We start from the raw sequence: 24,775 nt of genomic DNA, 5'->3' as shown, positions 1-24,775 counted from the left end.
TTACAAATCATTTCCTAAGTTGTCAACAAGTCCCGTAATGTCTTCTACTTTTATGCATTACTTCCTCATTTCAGAGGGCAGTTAGCCCACAAACTTGTGATATAATGTCTAGTTTTATACATTACTTCCTTCTTTCAGAAGACAGTTAGCCCACAAACTTGTGATTTAGTTCCTCTTTGAAATCCCCCACTTTTTGGTAAACATCTTTTAAGCTGACAAACAGCTTCAAAGGTTAACTGAAGTTCAGTTATACCAGTAGCAGTGTGCAAGGCCTGCCTTTGAAGCATGATTCTTTCAGGTTTCATATATTTACTTATGATATTAAGCAGCATATCATATATTAACCTAATTAGCAGCATATCATGTAATTACTTAATTAGCAGCATATCATGTCTAACATCAAGCACACACACACAGCAGTTCAATAGCTTGAGGCATTAAAATTCAGGTAAACTGTGTGGATCCGTCACACATTTGTACCTTTACCGTGGACGAACTGGCCCCCTGATGAAAGAGGTCTGTTAAGAAGTCCAGTACCGCAGACATTGGTGCAAAAAAAGGATTAACATTTTTCTGAGTCGCCCAAATAGAAAACCTTTTCCATTTGCTCCGGTAAACCTTCCTAGTGGAAGGTTTATGAGCCGCCACTAAAATGGCCTTGACAGGTGACGAGATACCGGGAGTCCTAATCAAGGATGGAACTGGAGCAGCCAGGCTGCCAATCTCAGGGTGTGTAGATTCGGAATCGGGAGCCCTTGAGGATGGGAAATGAGATCCGGGATCGGATCTAGAATCCAGGGCGGATTCACTTTGTGAGACCATACATAAGGGAACCAAGGCTGACGAGGCCAGAACGGGGCAATGAGAATCATTCTGCTCCCCAAACTGTTGGCTTTCTGCAAGAGCCTCTGCATTAGAGGTAGTGGAGGATAAGCATAAAGGAGACCGGGAGGCCAAGCATGCACCAGTGCGTCTCTCGGGGATTCCCCAGGTGGGGGAAGCAGAGCGAAGAAACTGTCGCATTTGGCGTTTGAGTGAGAAGCAAAAAGATCGCAACAGGGTTGCCCCCAGACGGCAAAAATCTTCTTCGCTACCAGAGGATTGAGAGACCATTCGTGAGGAGAAAGAATGGTGCGACTGAGCTTGTCCGCAAGGATGTTGGACCTTCCCGGAATGTGCGTTGCTACAAGAAAGCGTTTGGTGGAGATTGCCCATTCCCAGACTCTCATGGCTTCTCGACAAAGGGGATAGGACCTGGTTCCCCCCTGCTTGTTGATGTACCAGACTACCGACATGTTGTCTGTCTGGATCGCAACAGTCCCTGCAGGGAGAAGGCTGTGAAGTGCTTGCAACGCTAAGAGCACCGCCCTCATCTCCAGGACATTTATATGCAACGAGGTCTCTGAACTGTTCCACGTGCCTTGGACAATCTTGCTCGCATAATGCCCCCCCCCCACCCGAGGCGAGAAGCGTCCGTGGTCACCGTGGCTAGGGGGAATGTTGCACAAAAGGGTCTCCCTGCTAGGAGCTCCGGTGACTGGAGCCACCAAAACAGGGAGTCCCTGCATGCCTTGCTGATAGCTATTGGGCTGTTGAGAGAAGAGTACAGCGGAGACCACTGGACCTGTAGGGTCCATTGAAGAACCCGCATGTGTAAGCAAGCATGGAGAAGAAGTGGAATAGCTGCTGCCATTGAACCCAAGGCCCTCAGGACCGAAGCCGCCGTCGGAAACGGTTGCAGGACTGCTGTGATATGACACCTCAGGCTGGACAGTCGATCTGGAGTGAGGAAGGCCCGCATTGATCTTGTGTCCAACCGTCCTCCTATGAAATCTATAAGTTGTGTGGGATGCAGTAAAGATTTTTCCAAGTTTATGGTGATGCCCAGCCTCGGGGCTATAAGGAGGAAATAGTCCCTGGCTGAGCACAGTAGATGCCTTGATGATGCCGTGAGGAGCCAGTCGTCCAGGTACGGAAAGACCTGTAATCCCTGGAGTCTCAGGTGGGCCGCTAGTACCTTGGTGAACACCCTGGGGGCAGAGGTGAGACCAAAGGGAAGGACCCTGAACTGGTAGTGGCTGGCTCCCAGCCGGAAGCGAAGGAACCTCCTGGACCGTCTGTCCATCCGAATGTGGTAGTACGCGTCCTTGAGGTCGATAGAGCACATCCAATCGTTCTCCCGCAAAAGGGGGAGTATAGATTGTAGAGTGACCATCCGGAACTTTTGCTTGGTTACAGACAGGTTCAGCAGGGAAAGGTCTAAGATCGGTCTTAAGTCCCCCGTTTTCTTGGCACCAAGAAGAACCTGGAGTAAAACCCTGATCCGGTCTGATTTCGGGGGACGTGCTGGATGGCTCTTTTTTCTAACAGCTGCTCGATTTCGACAGCTGCTGCCTCCCTTTGGTTGGGTGGTACATCGGGGAGGCTTCGGGATCTGGGGATTTTGCTCAGGGGAATGGCATAACCTCTGGATATCACATGAAGCACCCAACGGTCTGACGTGATTGACTCCCAAGATGTCAGGTGCCTCGAAAAATGCCCCCCCCGACTGCCTCCAGAGATGGACAGCCGGGCAACCCTTCAGGGCTGTTGCATGGGTCTGTCAGAGAAGGGTTCTCTGGACCCAAAGTTCCTAGGAACCCCTCTGCCTCTAGGACGGCGACCTCCCCGTCCTCCTCTGCCACGGAAGGACTGGTTGTCCGGAGCAGGTTGTGATTGCTGCGACTTCCGGAACCACATCTTCTTCTGTCCCTTTTGGTTCTTTGAGAAGGACCTCTGGGGAGCTGAGAAGCGGACTCCGACGGCAGACAGCGTCTTCCCGTCCTTCTCGCTCTGGACTAACGTTTCGCGAACAGTTTTGCCAAACAGGGCAGAACCATCAAAGGGAGCATTCGCGAAGGTCGCTTTGAAGGGCTCTGCAAAGTCACAGTGGCGGAGCCAGGCCTGACGCCTCATGACGAGGCCCGTTCCACTAGCTCTAGCGGCTCCCTCAGTTGCGTGAGAAAGTAGCCGCATAGAAGTATTAGAAACTGATCTGAGAGTGGCCATACGGGTGGAGTACACGTGCTTGTCCTCTGCCGACATGGACTCTGGGGGAGATGCCGCGTACTCTTTAATCAGGTCCCGTTGCATCCTGATGACATGTGCCATGTAGTTCAGCGCTCTCAAAGAGAAGGTTGCTGAACTAAAAGCTCGCTTCCCAATGCGATCCATCGAGCGGGACTCTTTGCTCGGAGGATGCATAGAGGGACTTTCCTGGGCTAATTCCCTCTTTGTGGCTGCGGCCATCATCATAGCATCTACCGGGGGGCCATTGCTCCAATGAGTGCGGTCTACCGGTGGGCTCAGGATTCGATCCGGACGCTTGGGGACAGGCTCAACGGTGTCCGGTTCCTTCCATGCTCTGGTGGAAATAAGGTCCGCCAGAGGATCGGCAGGAGGGGACACCCAAGAGGTAGATGGGCCCGCCTCGAATGCCTCCAAGAACACAGACTCGTCTGAGGAGGCCTTGGGGGCAGACCACCCCCCCCTGATTCTAAGCATCTCCATAATGTCTCCAAAGATGTCCTCCGGGGGTGACCTTGGGGAGCCCTCCCCTTCATCCAAGTCTGTGTCTTCGGTAATGGACTCAGGGGAGTCCATGTGTCTCCTTTTACACTTACGCTTCCGAGGCACTTCCTCGGGGGGAGTGTCCGAGGAGTCCTCTTCAGCAGCCAGATGTTCCAAAGGAACTACCTGGGACATCGAGGCGGGCTGTCCCTGGGACCGGCTGATGGGAGCCTGGCCCAGCTGCAAGGGAGTGCGGGGTGGAGCTGCGGCAGGGACCGGGGGGGTCCGGTAGTCCTCAACAGTGCCCTTTCCACTACGTCGAAAGCCGAGGGAGAACCGGCCTCTCTAAGCCCAGAGAGCTGACCCCCACTCGGATCCGACGCACGGATCGGAGCCGGAGCCGAGACCGTCGGATCCGAGAGACCGATGTGCTCCGACCTAAACGGAGGCGAAGACACACCAGCTCCCTCGGATCCGAGGCTAGGCCCTCAGCTCCGAGAGGTCGGGTCCGAAGTACCCGAAGCACTCAAGGGATGGATCGGATCCGAGGTGAGCCGACCAATCGGATCCGAACCACCCCCGGATCCAACTCTGCCCGGCTCCGACAGCTCCGAACCCGGGAGACAGGTCGGAGAAGGAGCCAAGGGGGTGAAAAATGGGGTTGAAGCCCCTCCCGGTTGGGGGGGGGGCTAAGAGCACTCCCATTTGCATCTGGGCCTGGATGAAACGCCTCATCATCCGGTCCATGTCTGCTTCTGACAATGAGAAAGTGGATCTAGATGAGGCCACCGAAGCGGACCTAGAGAGCCGCCTCGGGGACCTCACCGAAGGGCTAGTCTCCTCCTCCTTGGGTCCAAAAGAGAACCGAGGGGAATGGAGCTGAGGAGGAGGAGATCTAGAAGACACAGGAGAGGCCCGCTTAGACGGAGGGGCCGAGCTTGAGGTCTCGGCCCGCCGTTTGTGGTGCCTCTCCTTCTATCTCTCCTTCTCTCTAATGGTCTCCCTATCCTCCGGCTTCTTGGTGGGAGGTTGAGTCCCTGCTGGGGAAAGGGAGACCGAAGCACCCGTGGTAGGTTGCTGGCTAACAGGGGCAGAGGCCGAAGCCGCATCTGGAGGGAGAAGTCCCGCCAGTACTAACTTCGACCTCCGCTCCCTTAAAGCTCGGGAGTTGAACCCTGCACATATGGTACAACCAGATGACAGGTGTTCAACCACCAAGCATTTAACGCACCGAGTGTGGCCATCAGCTGGGGACAGCTTGTGGCCACACTCGGTACATTTTGAGAAAACTGCCTTAGGGGCTTCTGCCATGGTACACGCTATAGGCCTAACACACAAAAGAAACTAAAAACTCACACAAAACTCGAAGAAAAGTTTTAAGGTAAAGAGAGGAAAGCCTAAAACACACACACAACTAAAAAGAGTGTAAAATTTTAAAGTTTTTTTTTTTTTTTTTGGTCAAAACTTATCTGAACAGTAATTGCTGCCAGGAGCTCGAGGAATTCGTTGCTACTTGAAACGCGGCAAATGAAATCTGAGGTTAGTTAGGGCTTGGCAGGGGATTATGGGTAGAGGGAGGAGCTAGGAGCTCGGATCCTAAGCTTTTGAAATGCCGGCTCGGATCCGAAGTCGGATCCGATACCCACAGGTTGCAGACAAATGAAGTCTGCCTACTTCAGATCGAGTTTTCAAGGGGGTTAAACACTAAAATACCTACAAATACTACAACTATGTATGAACACTAAGTATTCTAACTAATAATATACCAAAAAGTTCTAAATATATGAATAAAGTGAAAAAATACGACCTGAGTCAGTAAACGCAACCTCGTAGCAGAAGCGGCAAACGAGATCTAGGTATCTAGCACCAGGCATCATGGGATATAGGGGGCCTCGAGCCAGTAAGCAGCTCTCGAGCTTTTGAAGATGGCCGAGTCGGAGCCGAGGATCGGCTCTGAACCCAATCAGCAAGAATGAAGGCGAGATAGACAACTTAACATTTATTATTCTGCACTTCTTTCTTATATATTTTGGTGCGTAAAACATTACCCACTTTATATATAACCACATCTAAAAAATCTGCGTAAATGAAAAACTAGGTTTAAACCTTAGAAATGTACTACTGCTATGTAGGTTGTTATTGTGTCTTTCGGCTTTCCCCGGTTAGGGGACGCCACAGCGGAACTACGGTCCGCTAATGATTGGCAGTAGATTTTTTCGTGCTGAGTTGCCGGCCCTGACGCAAATCTTCAACGAAGGTATGCCCATTCACGCACGTCTCCACACAGAAGATGCTCTAGCTGAGAATCGAACAGGACAACATTTTACTGTGAGACGACATTGCTACCGCCGCACCACCACTGCAGTTTTTTATTGCTATGTAGGTAATCTATAAAAGAATTTTAATTCTAATTGTTCACCTGCCCAAATCAAGAAGATATCATCCATGAACTGTTTGTAAAACAAGGCTGATGTTGCATATCGACTGTTAAAAATATATTGCTCTTCACACAAAGATAAAGTTAAGCTAGCATATGTATTTGCCATTGGAGTCCCCATGGCAACTCCCTTTTGCTGCAATATATATCATGACCAAACATAAAGAGAATACTATTTAACACCACATCTAATATGATGCAAATGTCTATCTCTCTAGTGGTCTTATTACTTTTACTACATAAGAATTCTCTAATCATTTGTACACCATAATCATTTGGAATGACTGTAAATAAGGAATTAACACAATAAAGTAACTAAAGCATATTGTACATTATAATACAATTTCTCATATTATATATATAATTGCTGTAAAAAAAATCATTAGTTTCCTGTATGTAGATCCTACGTGATGTAAGCATAGGTCTTAATATGTGCTCTAGATGTACAGAAACTGGCTCGGTAAACCATCCATTACCAGATACTATTGGTCACATAGGTGGGTTATATTGATCCTTCTGTAACTTAGGTATTCCATACAATACAGGTATTACCGGCTTATCTACATTTATAAAAAATATAAATATAATCATCCAGTGCAATATCAGATCCAACCTGCAGAGCAAAAAAAAATATTTTTACTCTACAAATGAGCTGTTTAACATACTTTTGTTAAAGTAAATCAAATGCATCATCACTCAAATTCTAACATATAAGATATCTATCTCTATCCATGAGTACAATTGTCCCACCTTTATAAGCTTATTTAAAAATCAAGCCATCATCCCTATGCAATTCAGTAAGAGTAGACATTTAATCTTTGATCATATTATAAAAAACTTTTTTTCTGTTTATCTAAGACTATATATCATATATTTGTTAATGTTTTCTACCAGCTTTGTGAACAGCAATCGTCTGACTCACAGGTATAAAGGTGCTACTGTCTTTCAAAACATTATTTCCATCATTATCATTACCAAATAACAACTTTAAACTTACATTCCTAACAAATAATCATAATTCAGTTAGACAGTCATCTAACTGTCCACTTGCTGAAGGAATAAACATCAAACCTTTGTTGAGAATGTTCAATTTACTTTCCAAAATGGGAAAGCTATATAAATTAACTACCGAATAATTCTCTTCTATTTTACCATTTTGTAAGACTTGCTTCTCATCTCCAGACTTACAAAGGTTTGAATACTTCATTGTTTTCTAACTTGACTTCTCTCTCTCGAATGTAATGCTTCTCTTCTGTTTATTGACACCACCTCTAGTACTTGCAGGTCAACAAGTGGCTGACTCGATAAAAAAAGTAGATGTGCTAGGAACCGAAATAGTGGTAGAAATGCCATTAACTTCTCTGGATGTATAAATGTCTTTAGAAGTAGATGCATTCGGTTCAGCTGATATTCCCCGATTCATTTGCGCAAACTGAGGCAACAGCCATAGTATTCACTTCATGCTCAATCACTGGCTGTTGAGCAGCAAATGAGTCCAGGCTATCCAGTTTATCACCTCCCACTGTAACATTATTGGTACAATTATCATATCTGACTGACAGGTGAAGGAACTACTCTCCAGTCTGATTTAGGCCATGAAAAAATATGCCCCGTCTTAAAATCACTGATGTCCCTAATTAATTAACTAACCCAATGGGTGTCCCCCCAAGGATCCATACTGGGGAACTGCTCTTCAATATTTTCACCAACCTACTTTACACTTCTGGTCCCAACTCCACACTTGTACAATATGCTGATGATTCTAGTCATCACCATTGTTGACAATCCATCTGACCTCCAACTCTACTACCCAAGCATCATTCAACACCATAGAGACATGGTTTTGTGACAACAAGTGAATTCTCAACCCTAAGAAAACTAAGTTCCTATTCTTCCTCCCAAAAAACCTCATCAATCTCAAAACAACATTTTTCCATCCTATCGAGCAATAGCACTGTCGTTACCTCTGACCCTAGCACTGAATTGCTAGGAGTCATAATAGATGATCAGCTTAAATTTGATCTCCAAATCACCACCTCTATCAAAAAGACTCACCAGAAACTCAGACTCCTTTACTGAAACAAAAGACATTTAACCAACTCAGCCAGAATAACTTTCTCCCATGCATTTCTTCTTCCCACCCTCCTTTATAGCTCTCAATTATACACAAATCTTAGCACCATACTCATAACCAGACTTGAAACTATGTATAATAAAGTTGCCAGATTTGCTGCAAACCAAACCTACAAATCACACCATTGCCTATCTCTTAAACAGTTGCAGTGGCTTGAATTCCCTCATTTGCTGCTACTAAAGAAATGGTCAGTTATCCACTCCATCCTCTATCTACCATCTTTCTGCCCTAGCCTTCAATCAATTACAACTAAATATTCCCCAACCAGGACATTACGCAGCTCAGACCAAGACTTCCTACAGATCTGTAAACCCAAAACCAAATCAGGATGTTTACTTTATAACTATAACCCTGCTACAACTTGGAACCAACTACCCCTAGAAATTAGGTCCCTTAACCAAACAAAACTTTTCAAACTAGCCACTCGGGAATATCTAATAAATAAATGGTCCTGCCATTGTAGTCATCCTCTCTGAAACTACCTAACCCTAGCTTGTCTCTCATCTCTCCTTTCTCTTCTACTGTCTGTCTTAATATCCATCTACCTCTCTGTCTCGTTGCTTAAGCTCTACATTACCTTACTACTCCATCTGTACCTATACTGTATATAACTACTTAGAAATAATGAACACTGTTTTCCCTACATTGACATTGCACCTAAGTTTTTGTTGTAAGCATTCTGACATTGTACTCTACTGCTTTTCTGTATGATTTGTTGTAAATGCTTTTTGCAGTTTGATCTCTAACATTTGTACCCAACTGTTTTCTGTAAAATTTTACTGTAAAATGTTATTTCTCTAATTGTTTTAGCTGCCAATGCAATTTTCTTGCTGACTTCATGTAAAATGTTAATACTGATTGCGGAGCTTTTCTCCTCGGGTCTCCACGGAAAACGAGCTAATGCTAAGCTGGACTAACCCGGTTAACAAATGTAAAATAAATAAATAAAATTTTTTAGTTGTTTAACTGCTACAATTGTTTTTTCAAAACTGTTCAAATGCATCATCACATCATTGTAAGGTCTGGAACATTTACTAAATCAGGACAGCTAGTGATTGTATTCTCAAGTACATCAATCTCCTGAATCAGCGGTGACTCAATGTTCATAAAAAGTCATTCATTAAAACCATATATTCACAGCCAAGTTTAAGGTTCAGTTCTTGCCATTGTTTCAACTAGGATACTGGTTAGCATATGTACACATTTTTAGCACACGCAGTCCCCTCGGAACTATTCCAAGCATCACATAAATCTAGAAGCTGAGATGATGCCATTGTAGTTTCTTAAAATTCCGTACCTTCTTTTCTAAGTTTTTTAAATCATACATCAGTTTTTGAAAGCTAGAATGTTAAGCAGTTCATATTACTGTATTGTCATTATTTTTAAAAACTTGAAATAAGGGATTATCACTAATGTTCAAAAACTTCCTTAACATATACTTCTTCCTGTGTTCAACTGCATATAAACCAATAGGGTACTATACAACAGCATGACACTGACCCAAACGAAGAAACAAATTAAGATAAGAATAAGGTACAGCATCCAAACGTGTCTTATCCACAAACAAAATTCCAAAAATTTGGTAAAACAGAAATAAACTATAGAACTACCCCAAGTTAATTGCCTTGCATACATTATTTGAAACATGAAACCAGGTAAAATCTTTGGACTCATCACAGTCTCCAGTGTGACTACAGATGCAAGCAAGTGCAGGACAAATGAGTTAGTGGGAATGAGACTGATTGTTGTGGGGAGACTGTGGGACAAAAAAAGCACAGAAAGTTTCTTAACTTTATTATATATTTTTATCTTGTATTACCTATTTCTTCCTTCATGAGCTTCCCATCTCCACCTGCACCTGCTTTGAACTGTTGGGATCTTTTTCCCAGTTAACTCTAATACCTAGTTACAGTCAGTGTGTTTCCATAAAGCCAAATAAACCTGCTGAACAACTTCTGAATGCTCAAAAATAAAATAAAAATAACAATAATAATAAATATTTTGGGGCTTCTTAGAAATGGTGTTACTCACACATCTTCCCACTTAAAAGTAGTACAGAAAGTTTCTTTATACTCCTTTAATTATTTCATAAGGTGGGTACCTGGACTAATATTTGCATATCATTTGCACACATTGCCTATGCCATGAGGGCAAAGTAAAGATTATAAGCAAGAACAATTTAGAGTAGCTACTAAACATGTTTTGGCAGTTGAGGGGTACTCGTAAGGCATTCTGGAAACCCACAATGATGCAGGAAGTACTGTCAAGACTGTCACAACCTGTTCAGTTTTCTACAGTCTCTCCAATCCAATCCAGCCATTTTCTGTTTAAGCTTCTACCTGTCCTTCCCCCTCACTTTATATTTGAATCAGAAAGTATAGTACCCTTGATATACCTTTAAAGAGATACTGTTTTTGTTATTGTTTTTTTTTTGTCTTTTAGCTAAGTGGAATCATTTTTCTATCCACCTCTGCATCCCTCCACACAACATACACCCCTCTCTTGTTTCACTTCTTTAGGGACACTTTGCTTCTGTCCACAATTGAATTAAGTGTTTCTCAGATAAACCTTTGAACTGGCAATATCCCATCACAAGTCATGGCAACTAGAAATTATCTTACATCACAGTATTTATTTTTTTTGTTTGTACTTAGCAGAGTTTGTTTTCATACTTGCTATGGCAGACTATTCAATAATTAATTTTTATAATAATATTCATTAGTAACCAATCAAACTCTACATCAGCAGAAAAAGTGAAAAAAGACACTACCCCTTTATCAGTTTTCAAATTAAATGCAATCGTATTACCTTCAGTGACAGCAACTGGAGAGATGCACATAATTATATGGTTAATCCAACCTAAGTTGTTGTTGTTGTGTCTTTCGGCTTATCCCGGTTAGGGGTCGCCACAGCGGAACTCCAGTCCTATAATGTTTGGTAGGGGATTTTTACGTGCCGAGTTACCAGCCCTGACGCACAACATTCAACGAAGGCACGCCTATTCATGCATGCCTCCACACAGAAGACGCTCTAGCTGAGAATCGAACGGGACAACGTCTTGCTGTGAGGCAACAACGCTACCGCAGCACCACTACCGCGGGTTATGGACTAAAAATGCTGTTAAGTACTCCACAACAGCAACTGACTACTATGGAATAATGATTAACTAACACTTTGAGCTATACAATTAACTGCAGTATTAACAATACTAGATTAGGCCCTAGTGCAATGCATAACAGGAAACATGATCCACTCAACTAACAAGATTCATAGCTACTGCAAAAGCAAGACTACAAGTAGGAACATGCCTTAACACTTTGCTGTACTGTCTCTTAGGCAAATCTTATGGGTTGCATAACATATAATGACCCTGTCATAGCCTATTGTGGGCTGGGACCTTGCTGGGTAAAGGTACAGCAGACCTTGTGTGCATGCCTGAGTGTGTGTGCCTGCAGTGCTACTAGCAGTCTTCAGTAATCACCTGATGCTCAGGTGCTTCCCCATACTCTATAAAAAGTAGTGGTCAGTGCAACTACATAAAACGTTACTCTGCTGACTCAAGTTTCTAATTTGAGGTAGCTTTTTAGGCTTTGCTCATGGATCAGCATAAATAAGAACCCTTCCCTATCACAACAGCATATCTGTTTATAACAATTCTTCAAATAAAAGAAAAAGAAAACACTTCTCCAGTATGCTGGTTACTGTTCCATCTAATTCAGAAACTGTATTTAAAAGTGTAACGTATCTATATATACACATTCAGCTTAGACTAAAATTGCATTAACTTTAATTTCACTAATTTTTTCCATATCACCAGCTCTGTCTTACATTGCATGGTTTATGAAAACAAAAAAGCAAGATTAAGTGACAAGCTTCTATAAAGGTTAAAACTCCACAAATGAAGAAAGCGGAGAACTCTTACAACAACTTACCCAAATGAAAAATTTTGTTTGCATCCTGTACTGCTTTTGTCACCAGCATGAAGTGCCTGTATAATGGATAGCACAGAACTCTCCTTCCGAAACATACCAGTACATCTTGTAAACAGCTGTAGTTCTAAAAAAGAAAGGAGCAATGAAAATGAAAAGTTAATTTATCTTCATTGGACACATTTTTCTGCTTATTAAATTATTTAAAATATTTCAGAATGAACATCAACTATGATGTATAATATATATTCCAAAAATAAGTCATAAAACACACAATACTGTTAACAGTCCAATAAATCCACGGTGGTGCAGCGGTAGCATTGTTGCCTCATAGCAAGAGGTTCTCCTGTTCGATTCTCAGCTAGTGTGCGGGGAGTACCTTCTGTGTGGAGTCTGCATGTCCTCCCCGTGGGTCGAGTGGCGTTCAGAAAGACATACGTGAATGGGAGTGCCTTCGTTGAAGGTTGGGCGTCGAGCTGGCAACTCTGCACCGTGAAAACCTACTTCCAATCATTAGCGGACCGGAGTTCCGCTGTGGCGACCCCTAACCGGGAAAAGCCGAAAGACAACAACAACTGTTAACAGTCTAAGCCAACAAACAATACAAAGTATACAAAGACAGGCAAGAAAACAAGGCATGAAAATCTTCTGGAACACACTAAAACCTGCAAGTACAGAGAGGGTAGTGCACTGAATACAAAAAAAATGAAATGAGATCAAAATATGTGCAGACTGGTGGGTGAAAAAATAAAAAAGCTAAATTAGAAAAAGAAGGGAGGGCTATAAGGTGTCATGAGGCCAAAAATGCAAATCAAGTAAGGTCATTTGTTCCATCAATGATTTCTTTGGTCTTTTCAGAATCTACAAGGTTGTTAATTTCCTCATATCAGTAGAAGAGTTTCAGGTGTTTATAAGGTCAAGGACAAACATCCGGAGGTGCAACATGAAGCTTGAATATATAAAGTTGTGTGAAAACTGGACAAAACTTTGAAGCTTTCCATTCTCAATGGATTGTGTCCTATTCTCCACTGCTAGCACAAGGTGTGATGCACCCAGAAACATTCAAACAATGGAAACTGAATTCCCCAAAAACCAAACAAAGCACACTATCGGAACTGCAAGACACGACTCAGCAAATACAGACACTATAAAAAAATCACCTGGGGTTCAAACAAAAGGCAGTAAATTCTGAAATATGCAACTAAATCTTTAAAGTACTTTTAAATAAGGACCCCCCCCCCCACCTCCACTTGGGATGTGCCCCATAGCCCTGCTACTTATATACATTAGCTCTGATATCATTACACCTTAAATATGGAAAATACTCGGAAATAACACAACCTCACATTTAATAGATCTCCCCAATTCACACTTTCTGATCCTTTATTCCAACGATCAGAATTACTTACAACAGAATTTCAAAAGCACCCACCTAATATCTATGTAGCAATGGGACTCGCACTTCATTTTTAAATGTTTTACTGTTACATTTTTCAGATTAGAGGAGCCTCATGCCAAAATTTTTGCTCATCTGTTATGGAGAGAGAGAAAAAAGAAGTAATGTACTTACAATAATGTTCCATGTCAGTTGTCCATCTCGCCTTCATTCTTTACTGATGGGTTCGGAGCTGATCCCTCAGCTCCGATACGGCCAATTGCAAAGATCGAGGTCTTCAAATAGCTCGAGGCCAAGTCCATATCCCATGATGCACCTGTGAATTTCCTCAGATCTTGTTTGCTGCGTATACTAATACCATATGTCATTCTACATTCCTAAAGAAAAGGAAGAGAAGGTTTGAGTAGCCAGGATAGAACCATCATCTTGGCCATCTATCAGCCCAGGAGGGGGTAGGAGGGAGGGACGTAAGAATGAAGGCAAGATGAACAACTCACATGGAACGTTATGGTAAGTGCGTAACTTCTTTATGTGAAGTTGTTCAATCTCGTCGTTCATTCTTCACTGATGGGTAGCGTCCCAAGCAAAATAAATCTAGGGTGGCTCACAGGAGTATATTTCTCAGGACCATGGATCCAAAGGAGGCCCTGTCCCTGGAGGTCTTGTCAAATTTGTAATGCATGATAAAAGTATGAGGTTTTGACCAAGTGGCTGCTGCACAAATATTATCAATAGGAAGTCTGGCAGAAAAGGCAAATTATGTAGAAACTGCTCTGGTTGAGTAAGCTTTAATCTTGTGCTGCAAAGGTATATTGGCAGCTGAATAGGCAAAGGTGATACAATCAGATAACCATTTAAACAGAGTAGTTTTAGCAACTGGCCTCCCTTTCCTGGAATCTGAAAATGAAACAAAAAGCTTGTCTGATTTCCTAAAATCTTTTGTTCTATCCAAATAGAATCTGAGCTGTTTGTGAACATCTAGTTTGTGCAGCATATACTCTAAACTGTTGGAATGATTGGGGAAGAAAACTGGTAAATCAATAACTTGGTTGTGATTGGTTTCAGTGCAAACTTTGGGCAAGAATGAGGGCTTTGTTCTAAGTGATACTCTGTCAGGGTGAAATATCAAATAGGGAGGCTTGATAGATAAAGCCTGAAGATGTGACACTCTGTGGGCAAAAGTAATAGCTACCAGAAAGATGGTCTTCCAAGACAAAAATCTGAGATCACAAGAAGAAGCTGGCTCAAATGGCAGGAGAATTATACATGAAAGCATAAAATTTAGATTCCATGGAGAATAGGGAGATTTCACAGGAGGTCTCATATGAAAAGTCCCTTTGAGAAATGCTTTGGATAACTTGTGAGACATGATATTCAAACCTTCAAATCCAAGATGAAAATTAGAAATAGCAGCCAATTGTATCCGAACTGTTGCTGCTGCAACTCCTTCGTTGAAAATCGTAGTCAAGAATTCTAAAATGGAAGCTATAGGGGCTTGGTAAGGGTCAATATTATTTTCTGAGGCCCATATAGAAAATTTCTTCCATTTGCTAAGGTATAGCATTCTGGAAGAAGATTTGTGAGAGGACAAAAGGATCTGTTTTGTCTCACTGGAAAGGTTATGGAACCTGGCTATGATGGGAACTGGAGCAGCTAAGCTGTCAGCTTCATGGAATGCAGAGAAGGATGAAGGTCCCCTGACAGGTGTGTCAGAAGGTCTGAAACTGGATCCAAGATCCAAGGATCCTCCAAAAGATGAGGTCAAAGGAAGGGGAACCAAATCTAATGAGGCAAATGGGGGGTTATAAGAATAATGGTCCTTCCCAGGGTTTTGCTTTCTGTAGAACCTTGGGTATCAACGGGATTGGTGGAAATGCACAGAGGAGATCCGGAGGCCAATCGTGCATGACAGCGTCCCTTGGGGCTTCTCCCGGAGGGGGAATCAGGGCAAAGTAGCTTCTGCATTTCATGCTCATGTGACTGGCAAAAAGGTCGCAGCAAGGCTGGCCCCACGTGCGGAATATCCCGTCCACAATTTCTTTCTTGAGGGACCACTCATGGGGCAACAAGATTGACCTGATCAGTTTGTCTGCTATCATGTTGGATCTCCCCAGGATGTGCGTTGCCAACAGAAAGCGCTAGGTGTAAACTGCCCACTGCCAAACTCTGACAGCATCTCGACAAAGGGGGGGTAAGACCTGTTTCCTCCTGGTTTGTTCAAGTACCAGACCACCGGCATGTTGTCTGTCTGAATCACAATCGTACCCAGAGGGAGAGAGTCCTGAAAGTACTGCAGTGCCAAAAGTACTGCTCTCATCTCCAGGACATTGATATGCAGATGTATCTGTTGATCGGTCCATGTGCCTTGAGCAGTCTTTCCCTGAAAATGGTCCGCCCTATCAGGGAAGCGTCCGTGGCCACTGGAGGGGGTAGCACAAATGGGCATCCTATCGTGACATGAAGTGAAGTCAAACAAAAAAACAAGGACCAGCATACAAGGCAATTTATTGTAACATAGAATACTTTAATAAAAGTATTTTGGTTCTTTTGACAAAAGAACCAAAATACTTTTATTAAAGTATTCTATGTTATAATAAGGTGCCTTGTATGCTGGTCCTTGTTTTTTGTTTGGATTACTGTTTCTCTTGGGACCTTGCAGCTGCCGTACTCGCAGAGGTTGCAACACTTTTGGTTGTATGAAGTGAAGTCAACCACCACTTAGGTCCTTCTTGCAAGAATTTGTGATCATTATGGCTTGATTTAAGGGGAGCTCTTGGCAAGACCATTGACTGAACAATAGCCACTGAAGCATTCTCATGTGCATACAAACATGTGGTACGGCTAGAATTGCTGCTGCCATCATGCCTAATACTTTCAGAACTTCCGATGTTGGTGCTTTGTCCTTTGATATCAGGATGCTGACATGTTGACGAAGAAGAGAGACTCTTTCTATTGGAAGCTTTAGAGTGGTGGTAGTGGTGTCCAATTCTGCCCCTATAAAAACGATATGCTGCGATGGCGACAAGGCAGATTTTTCTGAGTTGATTGCAATGCCCAGATGATTGCAGAGTGACAGAGTGGACTTCCTGGCCTGAATGAGTTGATGCCTGGTGGTGGCGATAAGGAGCCAATCGTCTAGGTACGGAAACACCTGGAATCCTAGACGCCTCAGGTGAGCTGTGACCACTGCCATGCATTTGGTGAACACTCTGGGGGCTGTAGTTAGACCAAAGGGCAGGGCTTCCAGCCGGAAGTGCAGGTGATCCCTGGATGGTCTGGCCATTTTTATGTGGTAGTACGCATCCTTGAGATCTATTGAGCACATCCAATTGTCTTTCCCTAAAAAAGTAAGTGTGACCATCCAAAACTTCTCTTTCTTTACAAATTGGTTCAGTCTGCTGTGGTCCAATATGGGTCTCCAGTCCCCCGTCTTCTTTGGAACCAAAAATAATCTTGAGTAAGTTCCGGATCCTGTCTGGTTTGCTGGGACTGATTGGATGACTCTTTTTCTTAGCAACGTTTAGACCCCTACTGTTGCCTGATCCCTGTAAATGGGTGGAACATCCGGGATTCATCTTATGATTGGAGGGGGTAGGGTGAATGGTATGAAGTATCCTCTGGAAATTATACTTTGTACCCAGCTGTCTTTTGTTATATTGAGCCAGGCATCTTGGTACAAAGATAAGTGACCCCTGACTGCCTCCAGAACAGGACAGTTGGGCCTCCTCTCAGGAACGCTGGTAGGGTGTCCCAGAAAAGTGATCTCTCTCACCCTGGTGTTGCGGACCCCCTCTGCCATGAGGGTGGCATCTTCCATTATTACCCCCTTCTCTGCCCCTGGAGGGGGGTTTGCTACATGTGTCCTGAAAAGCTCCTTGGGCTTTTTGGAACCACATTTTTCCTCCCCTTTGACCTATAGGGTATGATCGGATAGGGGTGGAAAAACAGACCCCGACGCAGAGTCTTTCCATCCTGTTCACACCTGGTTAAGGTTTTCTTCACTTTGGGCCCAAAAAGGGATGAGCCATCAAAGGGAGTGCTCACGAAGGAAGACTTGAAAGGTTTCGAGAAGGAACACAAGTGCATCCTGGAATGTCTCCTAAGAGCAATTCCTGTACCAGCTGCCCTACTCATTCCATCAGTTGCATAAGACATGAGGCGCATGGACGAGTTAACAATAGAATTTAGGGTAGAAAGCTGGACAGTAACTTTGTCGGAAGCTGCCACAGCTACTGTATCCTGAAGAGTTTCTCCCAACTCCTTAAGGAGATTTCTTTGCAACCTAGTAAAATGGGTTAAGTAGTTCAGCGAACAGAGAGCAAAGGTCGCTGAACTGAACATGCGCTTCCCATATCTATTCATAATCCTGGAGTCACTGTTAGGAGGATGGATAGACAAGGAAGTCTCAGACATTTCCTTCTTGGTGGCCGCTGCCACCACCATGGCATCAACTGGAACACCCTTAGTTAAAAATGTTTTGTCAACTGGGGCTAAAATAAATTTATTAGGCCTCCTGGGGACAGGCTCCATTGAATCCGGAGACTCCCACACTCTTCATGAGACCAGCTGCATCAGCTCATCGAAGGGCGGAGTCACCCAAGAGGTGGAGGGCTGAGACCCGAAAGCCTTCAGGAGAACTGACTCATCCTCAGTAGGGCTTTTGGACTGCCAGTCACCCCTCTGCCTAAGGATCTGAAGTATCTCAGCAAATTACATATCTTCAGGGGGGGACCGTGGGGACCCTCCTGACCCATCTAAGTCAGTATCCGATGTAACAGACTCCTGTGGGGAGCCTAAGTGCTTCCTCTTGCACAATCTCTTTCTGGGATCCTCATCAGTGCGGTCCTCTGGTGAGGTCTTGGAAGAGCAAGGGCCATCCATTGGGGCTTCCTGAGGCTCTGGGTCTCTACACTTGGTAAGAACGTGTGATGCAGAAGCAGACACAGGCACTTTTCGGGAGGAGGAGGGCAAACCCGAGGCAGAGGATGTCCTGGGAGACATTACTCTCCTCATGGCATCGAAAGCACCTCTGCTCCAATGTGAGGGACCGATGGATCCAAGGAAATCATCGACACCCCCGGCACTGGGACAGTGGGCTCCGAGCCTGAGGTAGGAGCCGAGCTCATCTGAGCCGAGGCCCTGAGAGGCAAAGTCGGAACCGACAAGTCGGTTCAACTGTCCTCCCCAGACCAGACCAGAGTGTGTCGGCTCCTAGAGTCCTCGATTGGCACAGAGGATGTCAGAGTACACGGAGCCGAAGACACTGGAGCAGGCGTCGGCTCCAGGGGTTCCACTAACATCAGGTCTGCCTCCTCCGGCTCTGAAGGACCAGCATGGCTCGGAGGAAAAATTGTAATAGTCGGTGCAATGGTCTTCGTCTCCGAAGCCATTTGGGTCCAAGCCGATAACATTTTGACTAATGCCGGTGCTGACACCAGCTTCTGTACCACACGATCCAGTCCAGATCCGACAGGCTGATAGATCGAGATGATCTTACCGAAGGTGGTACCGGACTGGAGAATAAGACTCTTCAGAGATTCGGAGACTGGTTCCAAGACAGGGGACTGGCTTTGAAAGGAACAGACTGTCGGCTCTGAAGGCAGTGGAGCCAAAGTCGATGACTTTTTCGATTTTTTTAGGTCCGAAGTCTTGAAAGACTTTGAAGACTGACTAGAACCATCCTGATCACTCAAAGCTTCCTGAAAGGAAGGCTTCAACAAGCCTCTATCGATTAGTTTCCTCTTCCTTTCCTGCAGGACCCTAGAGGAGAAGGAATGACAAATGGCACAATTGTCTTGCAAATGCAGAGCCCCTAGACAATAAACACAGTTGACGTGACTGTCTGTAACTGACATTTTCTGGCCACAATTAGGGCACTTTCTGAACCCAGATTTGGGGTACTTGCCTTGATTCGCCATAATAAAGTTAGAGATACTGATTCGCCATAATAAAGTTAGAGATATTTACTATCACACAAAAAACAATAGTAAATTTTCTCCAAATCGAACGGATAGCCGGTAAGCCTTAAAAACAGGCTAAAACACACACACAGACACAATATGTGAAGTCACACAAAGCAGACTACGCAAACAAGACAGCTGCTGAGAATAACCGTGTTATCAAAATACGTAGAGTACATTGTAAATTAGACAGTAACAAAGACTTGTTGTTGCGTCTTTCGGCTTTTCCCAGTTAGGGGTCGCCACAGCGGAACTCCGGTCTGCTAATGATTGGCAGTAGATTTTTACGTGCCGAGTTGCGGCCCTGACGCACAACCTTCAACGAAGGTACACCCATTCACGCATGTCTCCACACAGAAGACGCTCTAGCTGAGAATCGAACATGACAACGTCTTACTGTGAGGCGACAACGCTACCACAGCACCACCACCGCAGTCAGACAGTAACAAAGACTACGTCTTATAAATACAAAAAGGCTAGACAGACCACACCACTATCAAAGAAATGTGACAAAAGGTCACAAATAGCACAGCAAGCTGAGAGAAGGAAAGGCAGTAAGCTTATCTATATAAACACAAGTTTACTGAACTAAGCCTTACTTAAAAAACTCGAAGGCTAGACAGACCACACCTATAAGAACTACAACTAACTAGGCCAAAAATAAGCCAACTTGAAATATCTGAAAAATAGTAAAAGGGAAGGGAATAGCACACTAAAAGCTATAAGAGCTTTATAGACAAACCTAGTTAACTAACTATACTATCAAAAACTTTTATAGAATTTTTAATGAAAAAAATGTTCTTATCTGGCCCGAGCTAATTCAGAACCTCCGATCTATTGCAGCGGCAAACTAGATCTGAGGTAATTCTCAGGTGCATCATGGGATAGAGATTTGGCCTCGAGCTATTTGAAGACCACGAGCTTTGCAATTGGCCGTATCGGAGCCAAGGGATTGGCTCCAAACCCATCAGTAAAGAATGAATGGCGAGATTGAACAACTTCATATCAGAGAATATCAAATACGTAATAGATATGTAGGTTATGAAAGGCTGGAATGTTGAAATGGTTACTCTGTTTCAGAAAGGAAGCAGAAAGACTCTCGAACTATAGGCTTGTTAAACATGGATGGCATGTAAGGTTAATAGATAGTTTTTTGAAGAAAATGATGAAGTCTGAGATAACATCTTTACAAAAGTGCTGTGTCATCACTTGATCTTTCTACAAGACATGGACTCGCATTGTTTAGTCCAACCCAGTCATTAAAAAAAAAAGGTACTTGCGTATTATGGCAACCAGATTTTCACAGTAATCTGGTTGCTTCAGTTTATGTGAAAAAACACAAATAAAGTCTTATAAACTTTAACAACATGTTTTATGTAATGTTTATAAGGTTTAACTATGTTTACCATTAAAACCGCTGACAAAATAAGCCTTGAAAATAGGCTTCCCGTGTTTCTGCCAGCATCTCATGTCAGCTAAGCATGTCCCATACTGCTTTATATGCGTTCCTTTTCTCGTGCCATCAAAAGAGTTGTCAAAACTGCAGTTAACAGGTTTTTCAAAGGCAGATAGGTTTTTACATTTTTAATTGGATAGGCAGGGAATAACAGAGTTACATTCCCTTCAAATTTTTAGGTACATGTCATACGCTACACAGTTGCCTTACTGCATGTTTTTATCAGAATATACACCTTCAGAACTTTCAAGTATCAACACTACTGCTGTGACAGACATCACATTCATCCGAATGAAAATGCATGAAAGCAAAGGCAACAGCTTTTGGCAGTAGATCCTTACTGAAAAGGTTTGGAAATGAAAGTACTAACTCCAAAAATAACAAAGTAAAGCAGAAAAATTAAATCCAGAAAGCAGCTTACATTTTACATTGTACGCTAAGTCCCACAGTGCTTTCAGGCCAATATACGAACACACGCAACCGCTCTTATCAATGAACTCAACTCTCTGGCGTTTTTACAGCAGGCTATCGACAAATCCTGAAACTGTATGCGATAATTCCCTAAAGAAGCACTACCAGTATCCCAGCACACTTTGGAATACTTTACCCTCCCGTAACACATTTCTTTTTCACTCACTTACTAAACATCAGTAAAGTACATTGTATCACAAAATCTGGTTGCGATAATACGCAAGTACCAAAAAAAAAAAAAACAATAATTAAGTTCTGCGAGCTTTACTCTCTTATTTCCCTGATGACTGACTAGTACATAGGGTAAGGTGTGAGCAGTACTGTGGCTACTCATGAGGCTTAGATACGGTGTTTCTTTGCACATGTTCTTTTGAGAATTATGTCAGGAAATTAAGTTACATAGCTATTTGCGAGCATATTTTAAAATATGCAGTGCAAAATCTGTGCAGCCCTAGAAGAAACCTGATCCACTTCCTGATCACTACTATAAAACAATGTCAGCAAAAGAGCCAGAGACTTTAAAGAATCTTCACAGTTTCTTATGAGCTGACGAGTCCTAATCAGTTAATAATTCTAATTATTCCTTGTGTGCTATTTTTAATACATCTTCAATTGCTGTGCTGTTTTAGATGACAAAGAAATGAAATATCACATCTAATACTGCAATTTGTAGGTTTTGATATAAGGCAAGTTCAGCTATTTTAACATTTCATAACAGCTTAAACTTTCATAACCATGTATGTCCCTGGCATATTTCCACTGAACCCTTTCCAATTTATCCATGATTCTTTTCTTATAAGGCTTCCATATTGTTATGCCATACCCTAAACAGGGTCTAATATATCTTACAATTACTTCACTTTGGTTTATTCAGTCCACAGCTTTACTGCAGAAAGATATTGATGTAGACATGAATAGAAAATTTTGGACAGTCTTTGTTTCAGTTTGGTAAGGAGAGAAAATAGTTTGCATGCCTTGCTTGTACAGAGTATTTAGCAAAGAAAGTACAAATATACAAGTAAACTTACCATAACAGTTAACTGTTTGAACTATCACTGCTACAGTAGCCTCAGCTATATGGGATATAACAACTGGTCAACTTCCAAGGCTTCATGGCACATTTCATCCACTCAAACCTGAGCTGAGCTGCCTAAAAACGCAGGTTTGAGTGCCAAGCCCTTCACAGCTTTTTATACCATCCAAGACAGGGAGGCTGAGCCCTGAGAGGACATAGCTAAGAGTAAAAATATATATACGTATATACATGCATACATATACACCCTGACATAATCATAAAATAAAAAGATGGAGGGAGAGAGCAGCTACTGCAGTAGTGATTACTCAAACATCTACTGTTATGGTAAGTTTACTTAACCATACTATGTTCATTATATTGATCACTGCTGCAGTAGCCTTAGTTATAAGGGTAGATTACCCTAGCTTACAACATTTGGGAGGTGGAAAGGTCCAGGAGCCCCTTGAAAAAGGTACTTGCACAAGCTAATCTAGACCTACAGAAGGAAACATCAAGCATGTAATGCCTTGTAAAGGTATGTGGAGAGGACCACATATTTGCTTCTAGAATCCAACCCTTTCAAAAAAGCCACAGATAAAGCTAAAGCCCTGGTAGAGTGGGCCTTGATCCTGCCTGGAATAGTTTTGTTGTGATGAGTATAAAAACGGTAATAGCCTGAGATAACAATTTGGAAATAGTCCGTTTTGACACAGGTTGTACCTTCTTTTCACCTTCACAAGAAATTAACTGATCATAAAATCTGAAGGCTTTAGTTTTGTCAAGACAGAACCCAAGCTGTCTGTGGACATCCAATGTAGGGGAGTAGCCGTTCTTCAATTTTAGGTTCAGGAAAGAAAACCGGGAGATGGACAGTTTGGCTGAAAGTAAACCTGGATACCACTTTAGGCATAAAAGAAGGATTCGTTCTCAAATAAACCCTGTCTCTGTGGGATATGAGATCAGGTTGACTCACCATAAGAGCTTGCAATTCAGATATGTTTCTTGCAAAGGTCACAGCAATCAGTAAGACAGTTTTCCATGTTAAGAACCTCAAGTCATCCAGTTGATCTGGTTCAACTGGAGCAAGTGTTAGCTTCTGTTACACAAAATTAAGGTTCATGGAGGGGCTACCGGATTTCCTTGGAAGCCTCTCAAGCAAAATCCTTTTCGAAGACATTCTGACGTGAAATGTATTGAAAGAGGGGAAACCATGGGCAGACATGTGGAAATGACCAATAAACGAACCTTGGTGGAGGAGTAAGAAAGTCCAAAGGATATTAATTCACACAAATACTGTAAAGCCAGATAACTACTGGCCCAGAATGGGTGCTGGTTATGTTGTTGGTACCAACTAGAAAAACCTTTTCTATTTGCTATATATGATTTTCTAGTAGCAGGCTTTCTTGTCTCCATTAGTACTCCTGCTGCATGTCCTCGGTATTCAGATGACTACAGGGAATATAGACCCTGTCATTCAGTCAGTCACCTGAAGCTGATCGGGGTCGGTGTGTATCAAACAGGATTCTTTTGTGAGTAGATCCATTCCTTGAGAAAGCTTGTGGCAATTGCCCCTAACCATTTCTAAAAGAAGTGAGAACCGCTACTGCCTGGGCTGAAGGGAGTTACCACAGTGATCTTTATGGGATTCCTTCTGAATTTTTAGAAGTACCCTGGATATCAGAGAAAACAGTGGAAAAGCATACATGAACATTCCTGTCCAAGGAAACTAAAGGCATCTTGTCTTTCAGCCCTTCTTGCAAGTAGTCCTGGAGCAGAATTTTGCCGGTTCATTGTTCAGAAAGGAGGCAAAGAGTTCTACTTAAGGAACTCCCCACAGATGGGGACCAGAAAGGCTCATCCAGACTCTGCTACACTTTGCTGTGAAGGAAAGGTTAGTTTGCTGTTATTTTTTGTATTTCTGTATTGCCTTTCTATATTTTGAATACTGTAGTTTGTTTTCTTTACCTTGTGTTTTGCTTGCATTCTGTTTAACAGCATATTAAAACTTCAAAAGAGACCACAGCTCTCTCTGTTCTGAGTCGGGCAGAATTTTTCCCTCCCTCCCACCCATTTAAGTTGTCTTGTTAAATACCACTGTCTTTCTAGTTGCCCGCCTCTTATGTTAATCTGACCATATATCTCATTTCTCTCTACTTTCACTGGCTTATGTGAGTAATCACAAAACCATCACTTTTGAAATCCCACCCTTCAATTATTTAAATTTATTGGCCATCCTACAGTATTTCATAGTACCAAAATACAAAAGTAACCACCCCTTTCAGTCCATCTTGCTGTTTTAAAAATAGTAACTCTCCACTAAACCTTAACTTTTAAACAGGTAAAACTCAAGTTACCTACTTTCATATCTAACTTCTCTAGTGCACACTGCAGAGTGCATTCTTTTCAATCTTACCTTTAAGCATCCCTG

General features: G+C 43.1%; 1 protein-coding gene across 1 annotated transcript in view; it reads right to left on the bottom strand.

Annotated features, from left to right (window-relative positions):
• SHQ1 (SHQ1, H/ACA ribonucleoprotein assembly factor) overlaps nt 1-24,775 on the bottom strand; it is a 2,222,560-nt gene that overhangs the window by 566,719 nt on the left and 1,631,066 nt on the right. The window contains exon 9 of the mRNA XM_044076401.1: nt 12,053-12,176. Within this exon, the coding sequence (XP_043932336.1) occupies nt 12,053-12,176 (124 nt within the window). The remainder of the gene's footprint in view (nt 1-12,052; nt 12,177-24,775) is intronic.

This window comes from Protopterus annectens, chromosome 7.part0 (genome assembly GCF_019279795.1).
Source record: "Protopterus annectens isolate FY-2018-M chromosome 7.part0, PAN1.0, whole genome shotgun sequence".
In the NCBI taxonomy this organism is placed as follows: domain Eukaryota; kingdom Metazoa; phylum Chordata; order Ceratodontiformes; family Protopteridae; genus Protopterus; species Protopterus annectens.
The sequence above is the reverse complement of the archived record's forward strand: the minus strand, read 5'-3'. Positions and strand labels throughout refer to the sequence as shown.